The sequence below is a fragment of the Hippocampus guttulatus genome, chromosome 2 (genome assembly GCF_054856545.1).
Source record: "Hippocampus guttulatus isolate MCC_2025c chromosome 2, RoL_Hgut_1.0, whole genome shotgun sequence".
Lineage (NCBI taxonomy): Eukaryota > Metazoa > Chordata > Actinopteri > Syngnathiformes > Syngnathidae > Hippocampus > Hippocampus guttulatus.
In genome coordinates this window covers 29,242,266-29,256,779 of record NC_141262.1, presented here as the reverse complement: position 1 = coordinate 29,256,779, position 14,514 = coordinate 29,242,266, and the positions used below count along the sequence as shown (strand labels likewise).

The window sequence follows — 14,514 nt, the reverse complement described above, 5'->3', positions numbered from 1 at the left end:
AGTTAGGAACAGGCAATATTTCTCGACTACTTACAAGGAGTTTTTAATAATCTGAGTTGAAGCGGCGATATCTACAAATGCTTTTCATTTATTGTACGTGTTTATTTGGGTAAAATAAAATGTATAAATGTTTGTACTAAACGCTGGAAACGAGCTGGGGGTTTGATTTATTTCAGTTTCGAAACGAGGTCCTGTGAAAGATCCAATCAAAGACGGGGATCGCATTAACAGCCAATCAAATTCCTCTGTAAAATCTCGAGCGTGTGGTGGTCGATTTTCAAAGTAGCAAATTGTTCAGTGCCTGAATGAAAGTACTTCTTCTCAAATAAGTAAAACTGTATTTTTTCATTTGAGAGTCATAATACGTAGAAACATATAAATTTACTTATGTTTTTCAACTTTTTTCTTGAAAACAGAACAGCGAGGAAGATTTTTACGCAATTCGAAAGAGGCAATAGACTTGGACTCCTTATGAATCGGACCAAATATTTGAACGGTCGACGATGGAATATTGTCGGCGTTTCATTTGAAAATATCAAAACAAGACTAATGTTTCTTCGTGACATTGAGACAACTTGAGCCGTGTTTCGTGTTTTGTGGAAGCCCGTCCAATGGCGCAGGAGGTGGAGAACTTCTTTGGCGTATACATGCTGTACTGCCTCAACCCCAAGTTTAAAGGGCGAATCTACATCGGCTTCACGGTGGATCCCGAACGCAGGCTGAGGCAACATAATGCCGGGCGCCACAAAGGAGGGGCCAAGAGGACCAGCGGCAGAGGACCATGGTACGCAACTGCACAACTCTCGACTTCGACCTCGACCCTCGTTGCCTTCCACGAGTATGTTCCGCACATGAACACGTCGCTTCTGTTGCAGGGAGATGGTCCTCATCATACATGGCTTCCCCTCTGACACAGCTGCCTTGACAGTAAGTGAACACGGGAGTCGTCTGTGGGTCAGTTCAGTCAATTTTCCCGCTTTCTTTCGTCAAATAATACATCCAAAAATAAAATGAATGCCATTATAATCAATGAACCAATTGTGTAATGCATTCTAATTGTTCATGCATCATTTTTTAACGTACAGTGTTTTGTTCAAATGCTAATTTATCTTCCTGCCATAGCCACATACCTCGTGCTTATTTTTAAATGTTATTTACAAATGAGTATATATAATATACTGTATCGGTAAGAATATATTGCCTTTCCAAAATTGCCTTTCTATTCATTTTAATAGAACTCATGCTCACTTTTGAATACTCACGATTAATCGGTTAGCGATAATTAACCCGTAATTTAAATACATTTTAATAAATATTGGACCAATAATGTTGTATTTCTTATAAAATGCTTTATTTCAATGAGAAAGTCAGAAACTCATAATGACAAAGAAGAAGTCATGCTCTTTCATTTTGAAAAGATGAATTGCAGTTTTACAATAGCATATGCTTGACGGAGAGGAAAGTCCGCACTATTTCTGGAAGTGAGCAGGATGTTCGAATGTTATATTTGGCTCATATTTGGCTTCATTAACCCCCCCCCCCCCCCCCAAAAAGATATATGCCGGCCTCCCTGTGTGGAGTTTGCATGTTCTCCCCGGGCCTGCGTGGGTTTTCTCCGGGTGCTCCGGTTTCCTCCCACATTCCAAAAACATGCATGTCAGGCTGATTGGACGCTCTAAATTGTCCCTAGGTGTGAGTGTGGGCGTGGATGGTTGTTCGTCTCTGTGTGCCCTGCGATTGGCTGGCAACTAATTCAGGGTGTCCCCTGCCTACTGCCCGGAGATGGCTGGGATAGGCTCCAGCACCCCCCGCGACCCTAGTGAGGATCAAGCGGTTCGGAAAATGGATGGATGGATGGATATATATATATATGTAAAATGCGTGTAGCCAAAATAGGTATAGATTCAGCTGATTTTTATATTGTCCGATGAAATTGCCCAATCGGTCGGGACTGCCGCTTATATTCCTTGTTACACGCTTGGATTCCATCTACGTATGCAAACCATGGGGGGAAAAAAAAATGACATCCCAATTTGCAGCAGTTGATGAAAAGGCTTTCTTGTGTCTCGTCAGTTTGAGTGGGCATGGCAGAACCCGCACTCCTCCCGGCGCCTCTCCCACGTCTGCCGGCGTGCCAGGAAGGAGTCCAGCCTGCAGTTCCACTGGCGCGTAGTCTCCAACATGCTGCGCGTGGCCCCCTGGAGCAGGCTGCCGCTGACGGCTCGCTGGCTCAAGCGCGAGTACAAGGTGGACTTTGAGCCCGCTCTTCGGCCCCCGCCGCACGTCACCCTCGCCTTCGGGGCCGTCAGGGCCAAGAAGCAACGGCCGGTAGACACGTGTGAAGACCAGGAGGAGACTTGCAGGTGTTTTCTCTGCAATGGCTCCCTCATGGTAAGTTGCTGAACCCGCTCCAGAACTTGCCATTTGCTAACCGCTGTCTTCGGGCTTGCCTTTCAGGCCTTCAAATAAAATATTCCCACCAGTCGAGGCCGCTAAGAGAATGTGAAACACTTATAAGCTATCGTTATATGTGTCTCAAAACATAATAAAAACGAATGATAACAATAATAATTTTTACAAAAGCCAATCGATGCTCTCCTTGGTTGAGCGCAATTAATGTCTGCAACTGGAGACGGTGAGCTTGCCGATTAATCGGCCTGCGCTGTGCACCCCCCGTAGACTTGGGAAAAGCTGCGTTGCGTTCACGCGTCGTGCGGAATGCGCAGCCACGTGATCTGCCTGGCCAAGCGTTTCCTGCGGCCCGAGCCCTCCCACCTCCTGCCCGTCGGGGGCCGCTGTCCCGCCTGCCACCGCGACGTCCTGTGGGGGAATCTCATCCGCCTCAAGCAAGGCTGCGCCGGAGACGCGTGACACTTGACTTCGTCGGCCTCCCAAGTAAGCCATGCTGGCATGCCTTTGATTGATGGCATCTTTTTAAATTTAATGAGTGGAGTTTTTTTTTTTTTTTGGAGACTTTGGCATCAATGCCGCGTGTCTAAAATGTCCACTGTGGTGAACCCATGTTACATCTGGATTGGATTGGATTAACTTTATTGTCAAATGTACTGTATGTGTAACATACAGCACAGATGAAATTTCATCCCTCTCAACATAAAACAAGAGGAGCCGCTGCGGGTGTCCGCACCGCTATCAAAAGAAAAGTTAACAAATCTGTGACTTGTGTTCAGTCATTTCACCATTGAACAGGAATCGGGGCATCTTCGCCCAAGGTCGGTGACTCATTTGAGCTTTGTGCCTTCCACAGGATGACGGGACGAGAAAGAAGTCGTTGACCCGGTCACCCTTTTCAATCCTCAAAGAATCTTGCCGCGCGATTTTTGGAGCGCTCCGATCATGAACTGGCCCGAACGACCACGTTTATTTGTCCGTTTTCAAGGCTATTTATAACACTGTAAAAAACGCGTTTTAATTCAACGGTATTTGAAATGTAGTGCGGCTTTAAAGCGCCAACGGGTAGTCCAGGGGTGCCCAACCTTTTTTTGACCCAAGAATTGGACATGAAACAAACTTCTAATGAGAGGAATAAAAATCCAAAAAGACAACGGTCGCAAGTGGCCGACCGCTAACGACTTGCGGAGATGCAGATACACGCGCCACCATAAGTTAAAGGTGGCCTGCTTTTAAATTGCATTTTTTTTCAACATATAGGCATGTTTTTTGTGAGAGTGAAACGGACAAGATGCTTACACAAAAATACAGGATATTCGTAACACGCAAATCATTTTTTTTTTTTTCGATTTCTCCCGACATCCTTGGCGATCGATTCGGGACCAGTCCGCGCAGGCTACCGCTCCATCGACGTATTGGGCACCCCTGATGTCGTCAATCTACCTGACTGGAGACACAATTGAAAGGGCATGCGAACCCTTCACGGTTTCACCAAATGTTTGGGAAAGAAATTTACGATTCTACTTCCCGTCATCAATTTAAGAGTACGGACGGTACACGGGGGGCTAACTTGAATCGCAATCCTCAGCCTCCGTTGCGTAGACAAAGTGCCGATGGAAACCAGAACGCACAAGGTAGGGACTCGTCACCAATGAGGGGATCCCATCCTGTGGCGGCCGGGGATCCGCTCAGCTCATGACAAACAAGCGAGTGAACAGAAAAGGGCACAGAAGAAGAGACGCGGAGGAGAAGTCACGACGGGATCCAATCGGGCTCACGGCTGGGCAGGTGGCGACGTCTCCATCGTGATCACCGGCTGCGTCAAACAACAAGCCCGGGGTAAGCTTTGAGCCGATTGGCCTTCTCGGAGGCGCCCCGCCGGCCTCACCCGTTGCGCTCACCATTTTAGGGGCCGGGCCGCAGCAGTTGACCACCTTGCAGGCGTAAGCGGCCAGAGTGACGGAGATGGCGAACAAGGCCACCTGGGTCAGCATGTTCTGTGCAAACAGGTGATGCCTCGTGCGCTGGAAGTGACAAGATATTCAATGTCGGCTGTTTTCGTCAAAACGTGCTCAAGATAAGTTATTCAGAGCTTATTTTTCCCCTTGAACGATATTGCCAAGGTGACGCGCCCTTCGCCAATACGTCTTTATTTATATGGCGCTTTCGCAACTGCAACAAAGCGCTGTGGTTTAGCAACACAAGCCAACGCATGAAACACGGACAGGAATTCAATTGGAACAACAAGAAAAATGGCGCTGCCGTTACTCCGTTTCGGCGGGTCTTCCAGCAGGTGGCGTAGGAGGGCTTTTCCTGCAGCCGCGCACCTGCTGGTCATCAGAATCATTCACGTATATCAGGACTGCCAAGCCGTCGCGCCCTTGTCGGGTTATTCGCCTCGCAAATGACTCTGTCGCCGTGTGGTGAATCCTTCGAGATGTCACATTTGAGCAATATTTGGCCACCAAATGCAGTCGCTATGACGGGCTATTCCAATGAGCGTTTTGTGTGCTTTTCTATCTATATTGACAATAGAATTTTTTTCCATCCTTCCATGTCATGTCTGGGGTTCCGTTAGACGTAAGATCAGGGCGGTGTAAAAAGAAAAAAGAACGGGGGGGGGGGGGGGGCAAGCAACCGTTATGACCCCCAACATGGGCTGATTAAACTTGGAACTCACTTCGATGGCGTGGCACATCAGAGCCGCAGTGCTATTTTCAGCCTGATCGTAGTGCCAGCAACGTGGATAATAGGTCTCGATGTCTATCACAAGCCAGATCACGTTGAAGAAGCAGGCAGCGCAGGAAAACATCTGCATCCCCAAATTGGCCCTCAGCTAACGCACACACACATTGACACAGCCGCTCAAACCACCGCATCGCGTGATGTGCAGAGAGAGGACGCGCGCAAGAGCGTTGGCCCACTCACCGTCGGCAGGTGGAGGTTCTTTGCTGCTATTGCGACGCTGCCAGCGATCAGCACCTGTCATGACAACCATACAAGCAAGTTCAGGGAGGCTGTGCTTTGCGTTCCACTGCCGTACGTCACGAAGCTTGTTAACGCTATAGTAAAGTGACAAAACTTCACTCTATGAGTCTCCATGAAAACCACCTGGAGGCCATAAATATCGTCTATTGACAATGAGTAAAAATGGCGGTAACGGAGTGCTTTTTGGGACTTGCGTCATGACAACTTGTTTTGCTGTGCCGAGCCCACAAACGCAGTCATCAAGTCATTCATGAAGGACATGTTAAGATGAGAACAAAAATAACGAGACAGAGAGAGAGAGACCGAGACCACATTTGGGATATTCTTTTATTTTGAAACTTTTATTTGCACTCTCTCATTTCCTGTTTAGCAGCAAAGTTACGGGTAACTTGACATTTAAATCCAACCAGAGATTGTGACAGTCATATTTTTGTTATTTTGACTTCAAAATGGCGCCGCGAGAGTGGCTGCCTTTCCAGCAGCTCTTATATTTTGTTGTTCTACTTCTTCCTTTCATAACTTTGCTGCTGTGAATTGGGAATTTCTCCATTGCGAGACTAATAAAGGTTTTCTTATCTTTGTTATCTTATATCAAACGCAATTTTTATTTTATTTTTTTTATATCAGCAGCCCCTCCAAAGAGGCAAAATGTGTGTTGTGTGGATCAATTTTATATCTGCCAGCATTTACATTTGTAAATATTCGTTGGAGAATGTTAACTATGTTCGCGAATTATTCAAATGAAATCAGTTTCAGCTCTTTCGGAGTATGTTGCTCACAAATAAACGACAGAATCATCAGTAAAGTTTCATCCTTACTACGCAATAAATATAAGTTATGGAAAAACTGCAACTAGTGGTAACCGTGCTTTTTTTGCACCATGTCACGACATGGCGCAAAAAAGTTCGGCTCACCTTACCGATGCTAAAGCAAAATTTTATCCGTCCATTGACCGAACCACTTTTTCCTCACGAGGGTTGCGTGGAGTGTTGGAGCCTATCCCAGCGGGACTTGCATGTTTTGGGAATGTGGGAGCAAACCAGAGTACCCACATAGGTACTGTGAGAAGATCCAAACTGCACACAGGAAGGCCGTAGCCGGAATTGAACTCTGCACTGTGAGGCGGAGGTGCTAATCGGTCCCCACCATGTCGCCCAAACGCAACAGTAAAATCATGAATTAAACATATGGATGAAAAGAAAAACATAGAAGACAGTGGAAACTAGCCTTGTAACAATGTGTTATTTTGTCATAGTTTACCACAAATTTACACACATCTAAATTATAATTGCAGTCATGTGTGAAAAAAACCCCCTATAGGCTGTAAATATAACATAATGAAGTGAAAACCAATAATTATGGAGGTAAGTGTGTCGGTTTTTTTGTACCATGCGATGAGGTATTTTTACACCTGGCTATAGGCTATCGCTAATCCAGTTGTAAAGTCATAATTACAGTAAATTGTATGGAAAACAGTTCTGGGTGTAAAGATGAATTAATTAAAACAAAAACTAAGTCTGGAAGTGACTATGCCTTTTTATATTTTGTAATGGTATATTATTACAGTGCCATGTCATAGCTAATCGCTAACCTATGCTAATGCAGTGGGAATTTGTACAAAAAACCCCCACTTATGTGCCATTAAAAAAAATGTAGCGGTAACTAAATGCCCTCTTATGTTTTGCTGCAGTCGATTACAAATTTACACAAAATTATAATTACAGAAAGTGTCTGTTTGGAAAAAGGACAAAAATCTGAAAACAAAAGTGAAAAAAAGGGCGGGATTTTTGGATGCTCCTGCAAGTGTTTTTGCTTACCAGAATGGATGCCACGATGAAAGGGATGATATTCTCACGGTCACGGTGCTTCGGTGGAAATATACTCACACACGAAATCAGATGCACGCTCAGGAGAATCTGGGTGATCTGTGATCAAGATAAAAACGGTGACTTTCAAAATCAAACAACGTGAGTGTGATTTGGTTGTGTTGGCACGAGCCCGGTCGGACCCCGAGAGCTTTGGGCTCGGCCTCCAGGTACTTCTGCTTCCTGTTGGCATCGCGCTGGAACGTGACGGTCACCAGCGGGTTTTCGGTGCTGGACTCCGACGCAACAGCTTAGAACAAGGCAAAGGAACAGTTGCGAGATGCCGCCGATGTTGCAATCGCCCCAAAAGTGCGGAACATCTGGATTTCATCAAGCCAGAGTTCCGACGCGTTTCGACTCCATACGGTAAATTTCTCGAGTCGAAAGCAGTTAAGAAGAGAGTTTTACCTGCCATGATCACACAATCTGCGGCAACTCGAAAGTTTTCGGCAGAGGGAGAGAGCGAAAGAGACCTTTTGGTTGACTGCGTTTCTCAACTCGAGTGCTGGGGTGGGGGGGGGGGGGGGGGGGGGCAGCGGTGGCGTCACAGTTCCCGTTAGGGGCGCGACCATCCCGCTGCCTGCCGGGAAATGTAGTTTGCAACAGCAGTCACTACCAAATACTCACAGCAGAGGGCAGCAGAGTTAAGATGAAAGATCTCGTCGGGTGCGTCAACATTGACGTCATTTACATCAACTCCGGGAGGAGTCATTTCAGGGTTGGAGGACGGTTTAGGAACCATAAAAATAGACTATTTTAGAATTTTGAATGCTTAAAAAAACACGTAATAAGTCACACACCATTTGCTTCAGACAGTTAAAAAAAACAACAGTGTGCCATTTCAATGAGATTTGTCATTTCACATGTTTTGCTGTGAAAAACAAATGGAGAAAATACCGTTGATGTAAATGTGTGTGTGTTTGTGTGTGTGTATATACATATGTACACAAATACATACACTATCGGTTGTACGTGTGCATACAAGGACTCAAAAAATGTTTGTTTTTTTGTGTTGAGCCGGAGCGGGCCTTATCTTTTTTTGTGACCTTGCATTCCACGCTGTGTCGCCTCGAATGCGGCCGGAGGCGGGATGGGGTGGGGAGATCAAGCCGGCACACGCCGAGGCAACGCCTCACGCCCGCCCTCACCTTCGCGCCTGTAACCCGGAAGCTCGCGTGTCCGCTTTTTGTTCCGCAATGGGCGGGGTGGGGCTTGCTCTTCAGTCACCTGTTCGGACCGAACGAGCGGAGGTTTTGAACGTGCGCGGAGGGGCGTGGCACGCCTCATTCCACTCAGGAAAAAGCTCGGGCTCGGTCTTTGTGGGCAACTTGGCGCGGTCAAGTCCTCGCGTTGCGTTCGCAGGTGAGTGCCTGTGCCGAGGTGGCGTCCGCGTCAGTGGCGGTTCTGGGGGGGGGGGGGGCAGCGGGGGCCAGTGCCCCTGTAGCACCGATTCTGGCCCCCCCTGTGGCCCCCCCTCCGAGCGCAGATTACGCAGTCGTGCCGAGTCGCCGACGTGAAAGGTGGAACCAAAGTGCGTGATTTAACATTCTAGTCGGACCCTTTAGTGCGCTGCGCCATTTAAAAATGAGCGGGAAAATGAGAAGCAGTCCGCAGAGAAGGATATTACCACGACACGAGTGCTATTTGCGTGTGTGTGCGCGCGCGTGTGTGTGTGTGTGTGCGCGCGCGCGTGTGTGTGTGTGTGTGTGTGCGTGTGTGTGTGTGTGCGCGCGCGTGTTTGTGTGTGTGCGCGTGTGTGTGCGCGTGTGTGTGCGCGTGTTTGTGTGTGTGTGTGTGTGTGTCTGTGTGTAACTTTTTTAGTCTCCCTTTTTATTTTAATTTTTACTTAACAGGATCAATATATAAGACATTGCCTTTTAAAATTTGGATAATTATATGCATGTAAAACATCTAGCTTCAGTGTATTTGTAATGTTTGTCCCCGGCGGGCTGGTACCATATCATCCCCTGGCTTGAATCTTCTCAACAGATGGACACGGCGTATTGTTACGCTTGCAGACATTTTAGCCCTCCTAATACTGTTTTTTTCTCATCACTGTAATGTTATGACTACAATTTCAAAGTCTGAAGAAATAAAAAGTCAAATAAGATTTCAAATCTGTCTTTTTAGCCCTGGGTTGAATGTGCCCCCCCATTAAAAACCCCTGGCCCCAGCCCGGCCCCCTCAGTGAAATTGATCCAGAACCGCCCCTGGTCCGCGTGCGTCCAACGTGTTCGACCAGGAAGATTCTGCTATCAAATATCGCGTCATAGACACGCCCCTTCTCGACTGCTGTCGACGCTTCATTGCGCTCGTGTTTTGATAGCAATTCACCTCTCCCGTGGGCTCTCTGTAGTGCTCGCACTCCCGACTGAAGTAGAAGTGCAAATACTCGTCTCAACAAAGTAGAAGAACAGAGATTTTGAAATGTGCTTGAGTCCAAAAGTAATCAATCATGTACGGATAGGGTCTGTTTCCAAACAGTAAAAAGTCCTAGGAGGGGGGAAATAAATCCTTCGCAAGCTACTTCGGCGTGTCACAAAGTGTTTGCGCTCTTTCTGAAGCAGCCTCTGCCACCAGGTGCTGTCGTTTCCTTGTCAATAGGAGAGCGGGGCAGTCAAGAGAGTAGGTTCCTAAGTGAGTCTGGCTCCAGTTAGGCCTGGGTTGTTAGTGGAAATTAGAAAGAGTCAAATCGAATCACCTCGAAGCCACCAGAGTTTGAAATGCCATGGAACCGTTTTAAGACGATAGTTGGCGGTCCATGAACAGTTGAGACTTTTGCTCGAGACAATTTTTCCTGCCCGCCTTCCAAAAATGCCACTGCCCGCCTCGCTCTGTGCTCCGTGCGCGCGCTCGCCCTCGCACTCCAAATCTGCATGCGGGAAAGGAGAAGTGGCGCTTCTGCTGTCGCCGGTGTGCAACTCAAAAGAGAAGAAGTGGGCACGGCGACAAGGTCACGTGCGAGGGCGAGGGCGAGGGGACGCGCCGTTTAACCTCGCAACAAACGGCGAGAAAGCTCCGGGGAAAGCGCAAGGTCTCGCCGTTGCGTCAATTCCAAGCGGAACGTAAGGCCCGGCCACCCGGCGCGCGACGAAGACGTCAGGCCGAATTGCCTCAGAGCTGTTTCCTGCCGTTTCATCGGGCCGCGTGTCGCAAATGCGCCTCATCTCGCTCGTGCGGCGACGTCGCTGTGTTGTTTTGTCTTGTGCAGTGCAAAGGCTTTGTCAAGTGCCCGCCGGATGTTGCCCTCCGAGGTCACGTTGGAAGCGCCGGAGCCAAGCCGGGAGCTGGAGCCGTGGCTCCTCGGCCTCCACCTCTCCCAGTACGCGTCGTGTTTCCATCAGGGCGGCTACCGATCTCTGCAGGACTGCGCCGACCTCACGGACGAGCGCCTTCGAGAGCTCAAGGTGCTCCCGACTGGGCACCGCAGGCGCATCCTGCGCGCTCTGGAGGTGCTGGGTGTCGTCGAGAAGCAACGTCGGAGAGAGGAAAGCCCGAGAAAAAGCATCCTGGTGGAGGGTCCCAAAAAAGGGGGCTCCTGTCAGCACTACCGCTCAAAAGAACGACAGCAGGCGCCATTGGAAGGGAGTCGGACCTTGCCTGCGAGAGCGCAGCCGGAAGACTCCGGCCTGCCGCCGCCAGCCAGCGCGTCCCTGTTGGATCATCGTCTTGCTTCCTCTTCCTCCTCCACCTCGTCCAGCAGCACCGAGTCACTGCCGACCTCTGAAAAGGCCACCCACCCGGAGATTGGCCCGGAAGACGCCATTGGCCCGGAAGACGATGTCCCGACCCCGAGCGAGGACGAAGCGCCCTCCGGGTGCGGCATGGTGGACAACGCCATCTACAACGCTCAGCCCACCGGCGCGCTCGCCAGAGGTCCACGACTGACTCGCTCTTACCGGCTGAGGCACAGACCGGTGCCCGACATCCCGCAGCACCACAGGTAAAATGTTGTTACAGCACACGTTTCCACTCTCATCCGAGCAAGCGTCATCGGTTCCCGGTTCCCGCCCGGTCCGATGAGAAGCGAAACCGCTTCTAAGACAATCGCAACGGGCCGAGTTCGCGGTCGTAGCGAGGAGTGGACGCGTCGACTGTACGACTGCGCCATGACCATTAGCGCTTGAAGTTGATTGATCGCCGATCTCGTGCTTTGGCGTGAACAAAAATGCAGACGGCAAATCTTTTTGCTCAAGGTGACAAACTCCTCCCCAAAGTTAATTTCTGTGACGCAAGTACGGATTTCGGGTACTTTCGGCAAGGCCGCCGGCGTGTCTCGGGTGGCGAGCGCCGCCCGTCCTCTCACTCTCAGAGTTGTTTTCATGGCGGTTGTCGGTGCTCTTCCTCCCTCAGGCGCGCGGCGGTGGCGCAAACAAGCGCGCCCCAACACCCGGCCGTCTGCGGGGGTCCCGGCGGTGCGAACGGCACACAGAAAGGTACGCGCGCCGTCTTGCAGCCGCGTTTGCTCTCCACGCGCCATGAATATTTCATACGCCGCCCGAGTCGGCGGCGCTGTTGTTTGCCCGCATGAAAGAGAACGCGAGCGGGGAGGCTGGGGCGGAGTCTGCCGTTTGGCGGCTGTGTCGCGGGAAGCGCCGACGCACATCTCGGGGAATATCGGCTCTCATATCATGTCCCCCTCCGACTAGTGAGACCCGAGTCTGGATTGCTTTCCGGCAGCTTTGAAGAACTTTTTATTTTTCCCCTTTTTTTTTAGGGGGGGTGGGGGGAGTGGATTTATTTATTTATCTATTTTGGGTCCTCTTCGAGATGACGAGTTGAGAAAGTAAGATTTGCACGAATGGTGGAGTTATGGCAACGGGAGATGGCGCTTGTTGGAGCCAAGCGCTACCGGGGCAGCTCGTTTGTGTAAAAGTCGAACGTGTCGTGTCCGCCTTCTCCGGGCACTTGCACTGAATCAGGCTTGCAGTCGTTGGGGATTTTTCATGACGGTGTGCTTTTGTTTGGACTTTTTTTTTTTTTTTTTTTTTAAATTCTGTTCGGTTAAATGAGTTGTAAGAGCAGGTTTGTTCTTTTGTTCTATTTTTTTCATTTTTATGGTATTAGTTTTTATTAGTTTTAGTATTAGCTTTATTTTCTTAAAGTGTACAGAGTGTTTTGTTGATTGCAAGATTTAAAAAAAAGTAGTCCCAAAGTAGCGTGTGATAAAGAAAGGCGATTTACAATCCTAAAGCACAGTTTGACCATATCAACAACGTTGAAATAAATCCATTTCAAATGAACCCCAAGAGCTCGTGTAGGATATCATTGGAAAAAAAAAAACTAAGGCCATCGTCGCTTTAATTATAGTTCGTCTTAGATTTAGACACGCAAAATATCGTTTCAGTTTATATATATATATATATATATTTTTGAAAAAGCCTTTTCGCTTTTGTTTGATTACGTGAACGTCCCCCCCCCCCCCCCCCCCCCCCGGTTACTTTTCATTAACTAGAAGAGCCTCGATACCGATTCGGGTCTGTCGGTAGGCCTACTTTTCCCTCTTTGAATGGAACACGAAAGGCACTCGGAGAAGTGAGGAAGCTTTGGGAGGGATGAAGACCAGACGGATGCAAAACAGGCTCAGATGACGGTAAAACGGGAGCCCGGATGTTCCCACTGCTGGGAACCGCAAATTCACCTCCCCGAGCTGATGTATTCAGTCACATGTTTCCAATATCATATATATATATATATATATATATATATATATATATATATATATATAAAACATGTGACCGTTTTTTTCCCACCGTTACTTTTTCATTATTTGAGGTATCACTGTGCCGCCGTACGGAAGAAAGTAGGTCGAACAGTCATTTGGGAATTGTAATTGACTTTACTGCGCAGTAATTTATGACCTCTTTTTTTTTCCCCGTGCACTCCGCAAATACCTCGTGTGTAAAAAAAAAAAAAAAAAAAAAACCAGCAACAAGCGAATACTTAAACTGATTTAAAAAAGGAAAATAAAGCATTTAAACAAACAACTAAGCATCGGCGCCATGCACGCAAGCGTGTACATGAGTCGACGACGGTCGGAAGTATTTCCAGCCCCGAACGCAAACAAATCGCCTTCGCGTGAGGCTCATCACAATGAGCAGCGCGCGTAAATGGCGCAAATAACACACTCGTATCAACGCGGCAATCAAATCCGCGCACCCGCGCGGCAGCACTTGCCTGCCTGCGCTGTGTTCATGTCGGAAACGCGTGACGGCTGTCCGCTGAATTTGCCGAGGTGCGCCGATTAGAGATTTTCATTGGGAGCAACATTAGTGGCGAGACTAAGTGGGAGCTGCTGGCCGCATCTCGGCCCCAGAGCGCCCCCAAGAGGACCTCCGGTGAATGTTAGAAGCATCTAGGTGGGGGCTATGTCCCATATAGCACGCGGCGGCGTGTGCTCACCGAGCTCAACTGCTGAACGATGATTGATGCTGAGCGTACGCCGCGATCGGCGCGATTGACCCCCCCCCCCCGGCTAAGGCCGCGCCACGGCGCCGCATAGTGTCGCGCCTTTGCCAACCGCCATCCGGAAGGACGTGAAGGCGTCGCTTTGTCCTGCTCGGGCTTGTTTGATCGACCGTCCTTTAGTCGGCGGGGGTCTTTCGATCTCTTCCGACATTTTTTATTTTTTTTTGGAAGTCCGTGCGTACGTGTGCGGAGCCTGCGGCGGCATCTTGCGTCCGGCGCCGTCCTCGGGAGAAGCTGGTGTCATCTTTCACAGTGACAGGCTGTGGCCCGCGCATGGTGGCCCCCGGGTCTCCAGACTAATAATGTCTGGCCGCAGTCTCTTCTCGTTCTTCTTCCATGCCGCCGCCCCACCCCCACCCCTCCTCAAACACAGACCGCAGTCTCGGCAGTAGCAAACAGCACACAGAGAAACAGCCCCGTGCTTCAACGGATCAAGGGTTGCCAAATGAATTTGGGAGAGGTGGCAAAAGTATTCGCACTCTCTCCTGAAGCCCAAGTACAGTCATCCGACTCCTCGACTTTGATAAGAGTAAATAAAGTTGTCATGTTGCTGCTTAACTTATTCAGTACCAGCCAATTCTAGACCAAGTCTGAAATGACGTTTAAAAACGTCTTTGGGAGTGAATGAGTTAAATGGGAATCGCTAATAACAACAAGCAAAATCTTGCTGGATCTCATATGTCGTTGTTGTGAAGTGAAGACAATTGGCAAGAAACGTGAAGCCGACAGACGTGATTTGCCTTCGTGGGCCGCATGTCCCCTCCCGGGGGCTTGAGTTTGACAC

General features: G+C 48.9%; 3 protein-coding genes across 4 annotated transcripts in view; 2 read left to right on the top strand and 1 right to left on the bottom strand.

The window, feature by feature from the left end:
• The first annotated feature begins 289 nt into the window (after positions 1-289).
• Positions 290-5,981, top strand: slx1b (structure-specific endonuclease subunit SLX1B). The gene is made up of 6 exons (XM_086105373.1): positions 290-784; positions 876-927; positions 2,074-2,391; positions 2,680-2,895; positions 3,266-4,248; positions 4,319-5,981. Exons 1-4 carry the CDS (start codon positions 612-614, stop codon positions 2,869-2,871), a joined length of 735 nt encoding a protein of 244 aa, XP_085961499.1. The 5' UTR covers positions 290-611; the 3' UTR covers positions 2,872-2,895; positions 3,266-4,248; positions 4,319-5,981.
• Positions 3,035-7,799, bottom strand: LOC147209441 (membrane-spanning 4-domains subfamily A member 4A-like). The gene is made up of 7 exons (XM_086105374.1): positions 7,671-7,799; positions 7,406-7,512; positions 7,215-7,322; positions 5,338-5,391; positions 5,090-5,245; positions 4,311-4,433; positions 3,035-4,225 (listed from the first exon to the last, which is right to left on the bottom strand). The coding sequence occupies exons 1-7, from the start codon at positions 7,675-7,677 to the stop codon at positions 4,184-4,186; spliced, it is 597 nt and encodes a 198-aa protein (XP_085961500.1). The 5' UTR covers positions 7,678-7,799; the 3' UTR covers positions 3,035-4,183.
• A 317-nt stretch (positions 7,800-8,116) lies between these two features.
• arap2 (ArfGAP with RhoGAP domain, ankyrin repeat and PH domain 2) overlaps positions 8,117-14,514 on the top strand; it is a 72,021-nt gene continuing 65,623 nt past the window's right edge. For both annotated transcript variants that reach the window (XR_015100228.1, XM_086105366.1), the window contains exons 1-3: positions 8,117-8,624; positions 10,474-11,205; positions 11,616-11,698. Coding sequence is in view for 1 of the 2 variants with exons in the window: in XM_086105366.1 (XP_085961492.1) it covers positions 10,502-11,205; positions 11,616-11,698 (787 nt within the window). In the remaining variant the exon portion in view is untranslated. The remainder of the gene's footprint in view (positions 8,625-10,473; positions 11,206-11,615; positions 11,699-14,514) is intronic.

Coding starts and splice junctions, on each gene's coding strand:
- slx1b (XM_086105373.1), top strand. CDS start 612: ATGGCGCAGGAGGTGGAGAACTTCTTTGGCGTATACATGCTGTACTGC. Junction 928..2,073: donor CTGACACAGCTGCCTTGACA/GTAAGTGAACAC, acceptor GTGTCTCGTCAG/TTTGAGTGGGCATGGCAGAA. Junction 2,392..2,679: donor TCTGCAATGGCTCCCTCATG/GTAAGTTGCTGA, acceptor CACCCCCCGTAG/ACTTGGGAAAAGCTGCGTTG.
- LOC147209441 (XM_086105374.1), bottom strand. Junction 5,246..5,337: donor AGAACCTCCACCTGCCGACG/GTGAGTGGGCCA, acceptor TGTGTGCGTTAG/CTGAGGGCCAATTTGGGGAT. Junction 4,434..5,089: donor TGATGTGCCACGCCATCGAA/GTGAGTTCCAAG, acceptor TGTCACTTCCAG/CGCACGAGGCATCACCTGTT.